Genomic DNA, 3986 nt, shown 5'->3' on the forward strand with positions numbered 1-3986 from the left:
TTACTCGGTCTAAATATGCTCAGACTATTGGGAGTCTGATGCATTTAATGAATTTTATAAGGCCTGATATAGCTTATGCAGTGTGTAGACTGAGTAGATATACTCATAATCCCAACAGAGAGCATTGGTCTGCATTAGCTAGACTAATGAAATATTTGAGAGAAACCATGAATTATGGTATCCTATATAGTGGATTTCATTCTACTTTAGAAGGGTATAGTGATGCAAACTGGATCTCTGATTCAGATGAGACAAAATCCACCAGTCGTTATGTATTCACCCTTGGTGGTGGTGCAATATCGTGAAAATCTGCTAAACAGACGATCATGCTAGATCTACTATGGAATCCGAGTTTGTAGCTCTGGAGTTAGCTGGTTCTGAGGCTGAGTGGCTAAGAAACTTCTTAGCTAATATTCATTTAATTAAGGACGTATCGCCTCCTATGTCTATGCATTGTGATTGTCAAGCGGCAATAGCTATTGCAAAGAATAAATCTTATAATTGTAAAAGTAGACAAATGAAATTGAGACATGATGTCATAAAGCAGCTGCTGAGAGATGGAATAATTTCCATTGATTATGTGAAGTTAGAAATTAATTTGGCCGACCCTCTAACTAAACCAGTAGGAAGAAAATTAATTCTTCAAACCTCAAAAGAGATGGGGTTAAGGCCGACATGTTGTCAATAGAGATGGTACCCAACCTATGTGATTGGAGATCCCATGAAGTAGGTTCATATGGGTAATAACAAGTCGATATTGGCACTGATGCACTAAAAGAGAGTGCTTGACTGCTACTAATTGAGAGGATGAGTCATAACTCTTAATGAAATTCATAGTCCTTATGGAAGGTGTATTTAAAAGCAGTATACATTTGATGAATTCACATGTATGAGAGTGGAGTGGGCCGATACACTTGATGAATTCACCTGTATGAGAGTGGAGTGGGCTGATCCTATGAGATTTTGGCCTAGTCTCTAGAGCTCTCATGAATAACCAGGCACGCGCATAGCCTATTGGGCGCAAAATCGCGTTGAACAACAAAATTACCGGGGGTCAGAATGTGACTGATAAAATCTCTGACTTACAATAGGAATTATTGGTTCATAGAAATATTATATTTCACCAGTAATTCTGTGAGTTAAGTTTTATTGGTCTAAATTTGATTCATAGTCCTGAAGACACTAAACCTATTACGTTTAGACCATACAAATCCAGCAAGTCTTACTCTTTCCTACTCCGTATTCCTAAACATAAAAAAAAAAGTCTTTTGATGTGGGGTTTGTTGATAATTGTTGGTAATGTGTCAAAAAACTTTTTACATTTGGCTTGGTTTAGAAGATTGTGTGACAAATGGCTCTACTAAGCCAAGTGGCAATGAATACCTACCATGTGGCATTTTGCATGAAGATATGTAGCCAAATGGCTAAGCCATAAACAAGTGGCAATTATCTTTCATGCAATCAAATATTTGACAATTTAAGAAGATACCAAGTACCTCTATAAATAGCCTTCTTGTCGTTCGTATGACATCAACAAAAATTGATCTTCTTTGCACTTTCTTAGCTATCATTGCTTTCTTCTTTAGCTAATCGTTTCTATAATTATTATTCCCACAATTGACCAAATCATTACCTCTTGTTATTATTTCTTCCCTCCAATTTATTCTAACTTGCTGAATTTTTTATTTAATTTTGCTGGTTCGGAACAGTGCCTAGCACGACTCAAACCAATTCGTGTGTATGATTACCAATAATATTATTGGAGTATTATTATTGTTATTTTTTCGTATCATTTCCCTACAAAACTAAGCAGTTAAAGCACTTAATTAGGACCAAGGTTATCTGGCAGCTAACTATCAAAAAAAAAAAAAGAAAAAATGAAGTTTGGACAAAGTTTATGCTTTGCTCGTGGCAATATAACTAGCCGTGAACATAAATTGCAAAACACATATTATCAGCTTGTAAGTATTGCAGAACAAGGAATCCACCTATAAAATACAAGGAACACAAAATAGTAAACCCAGTAAAACTTGTCAAACATCCTAATTGACAGTCAAACAAACTATAAGTTGAGAAACATTGTCATACTAATTACAAAAGTCCTACCATTTACAGAGTACCCTTCTACATCTAAAACTTATATCTAAGTTCAAACCCAGGTGCCTCTAAGAAGGGCACGGATAGGAGCAGTTTCACCAAAAGTCTTCACCAAATCCGAACAAGACGGATCATGTTCTGCTTCTTCTTCTCCTTCAGTTTCTGTCTTCAGTTCCAACCCCAACTCCTCTTCTATATCATCAGATGCTGATATCAGCAGAAACTCACATCCTTCATAGTTCAAAAAATCCGGAGGATCCGCTGGATGGTATCTCAGCTGCCCAAATTCACCTTGTAAATGTGCTGGAAATGTCGCCTTCCTCTTGTTCTGAAGTCCCCTAAACTGCGTTTTTCCACTTCCATGTTGTTCCGGGTTCTTGATCTGAATCAGAAATGACCCTTCTCTCTTTATGTTCAGCTCCTCCTGCGGTTCATTTTTCTCATCCTCTGCTGGAAATTCAAGCTTGTAAACCAAATGAGTATGCATTCTCTTCCCCGGATTGTGCCTCAGAATTCGGTATATTCCTTCTCCTACAGCTCTAGCTGGTGCAACTACACGGTGTCCTCTGGTTGATGTGTCATATTCTTCGCCCTTGAGAGCTGCTTTTACATCGTCTATTTTCGTTGTCACCATTTCCACGAAACCCCAATAAGGACGGTGACCTGCTTTCTTGCTAGGATCAGGGAGACTTTTTCTGCCCATTACAATGAATCGGAGCAATGGCTGCTTCTCAATGTTAACTTCTTCTGTTCCATGTCCTCCCTCGCCGCCAGAATGTTTCTTATCGGAGGAAATGTCGCGGTTGGGTTTTTCGGGGTCTGTATGAGAACCGAGCTCTTCACCTTCCTTGCCGGAATGAGGATCTTGTTTGACTTCGACGGAGTGTTCACCGGACTCTGGACGGAGAACGATGTATAGGCGTTGGACATCGTTGGGGTCATGTGCTTCTTCTTTGCCGACTTTTGGTCGGTAAAAGAAGAATATTTCTCCTCTTTCCTGTAGCATTTAATTTTGGATATTAATCATCCATATGTCATGAACTTTGAACTTGTGAAGGGCAAGTTAGAGTAACAATAAAGTTATCTCTGTATAAGTTACGATTCCGAACTATGAAATCAACTAACATCAACTAATATAAGGTTAGACTACAGTTTGTAAGGTACGAGTTCGAGCCATGAAATAAGTCAAGATACTCTGTGTACCTCAGCGTCCTTAGAGTGTGACACTTTTTCGAAACCGGATCTTGCATTTGATACTTCATGCACTGGACTAATTTTTTTTTAATATCATGAACTTGTGGGACATATTTGCAACTACATAATGAAAAATCAAAGTCAAAAGTAGACATGTACCTGAACTTCAACGCTGGGTTCATTTCTGGTCTTTGATTCCTCGCCTTGTCCCATGGCAGAAATTTTGTTCTTGGAAAGGTGCAACGACCGACTGAGTTGAGAAAACTGAAAATTCAAGATAAAGTTTTTAAATATACTGATGGAAAGGGTGAAACGGTTTAAGGCCACGTACGCTCATGCTAATGAAACGTGTTGCTTTTTTAGCGCATATTACTATCCACGTTTCTACTACAAACTACAAAGTGAAATAGCTGTCTTAACGACCTAACTGCAGTTTGTCATTGTCAGCAGCTAAGGCATTCGGAACATTATAAATTTTTACCATTTTAAAGTAGCTTAATCCACTCAACATTTACACAACTATAAATGTTAGTACTAGATTTGTTGTCTAATAATAAAGGTATGATGGTGATATAAAATGGAAGGTTAATTTACGTATAATCACGATAGTATATGTATTGTAACAGTTAAACTATAATATTATATTTTAAACACAATAAAGTTATTGAATTTTATCATTATATAATACTTAAAGA

The 3986-nt window shown here is 37.4% G+C and overlaps 1 protein-coding gene across 1 annotated transcript; it reads right to left on the reverse strand.

Annotated features, from left to right (window-relative positions):
• Positions 1-1933: 1933 nt before the first annotated feature.
• On the reverse strand, positions 1934-3551 carry LOC109217583. The gene is made up of 2 exons (XM_019381840.1): positions 3451-3551; positions 1934-3094 (listed from the first exon to the last, which is right to left on the reverse strand). The coding sequence occupies exons 1-2, from the start codon at positions 3502-3504 to the stop codon at positions 2150-2152; spliced, it is 999 nt and encodes a 332-aa protein (XP_019237385.1). The 5' UTR covers positions 3505-3551; the 3' UTR covers positions 1934-2149.
• Between the last annotated feature and the right edge of the window lie 435 nt (positions 3552-3986).

The sequence above is a fragment of the Nicotiana attenuata genome, unplaced genomic scaffold, assembly GCF_001879085.1.
Source record: "Nicotiana attenuata strain UT unplaced genomic scaffold, NIATTr2, whole genome shotgun sequence".
Classification (NCBI taxonomy): Eukaryota; Viridiplantae; Streptophyta; class Magnoliopsida; order Solanales; family Solanaceae; genus Nicotiana; species Nicotiana attenuata.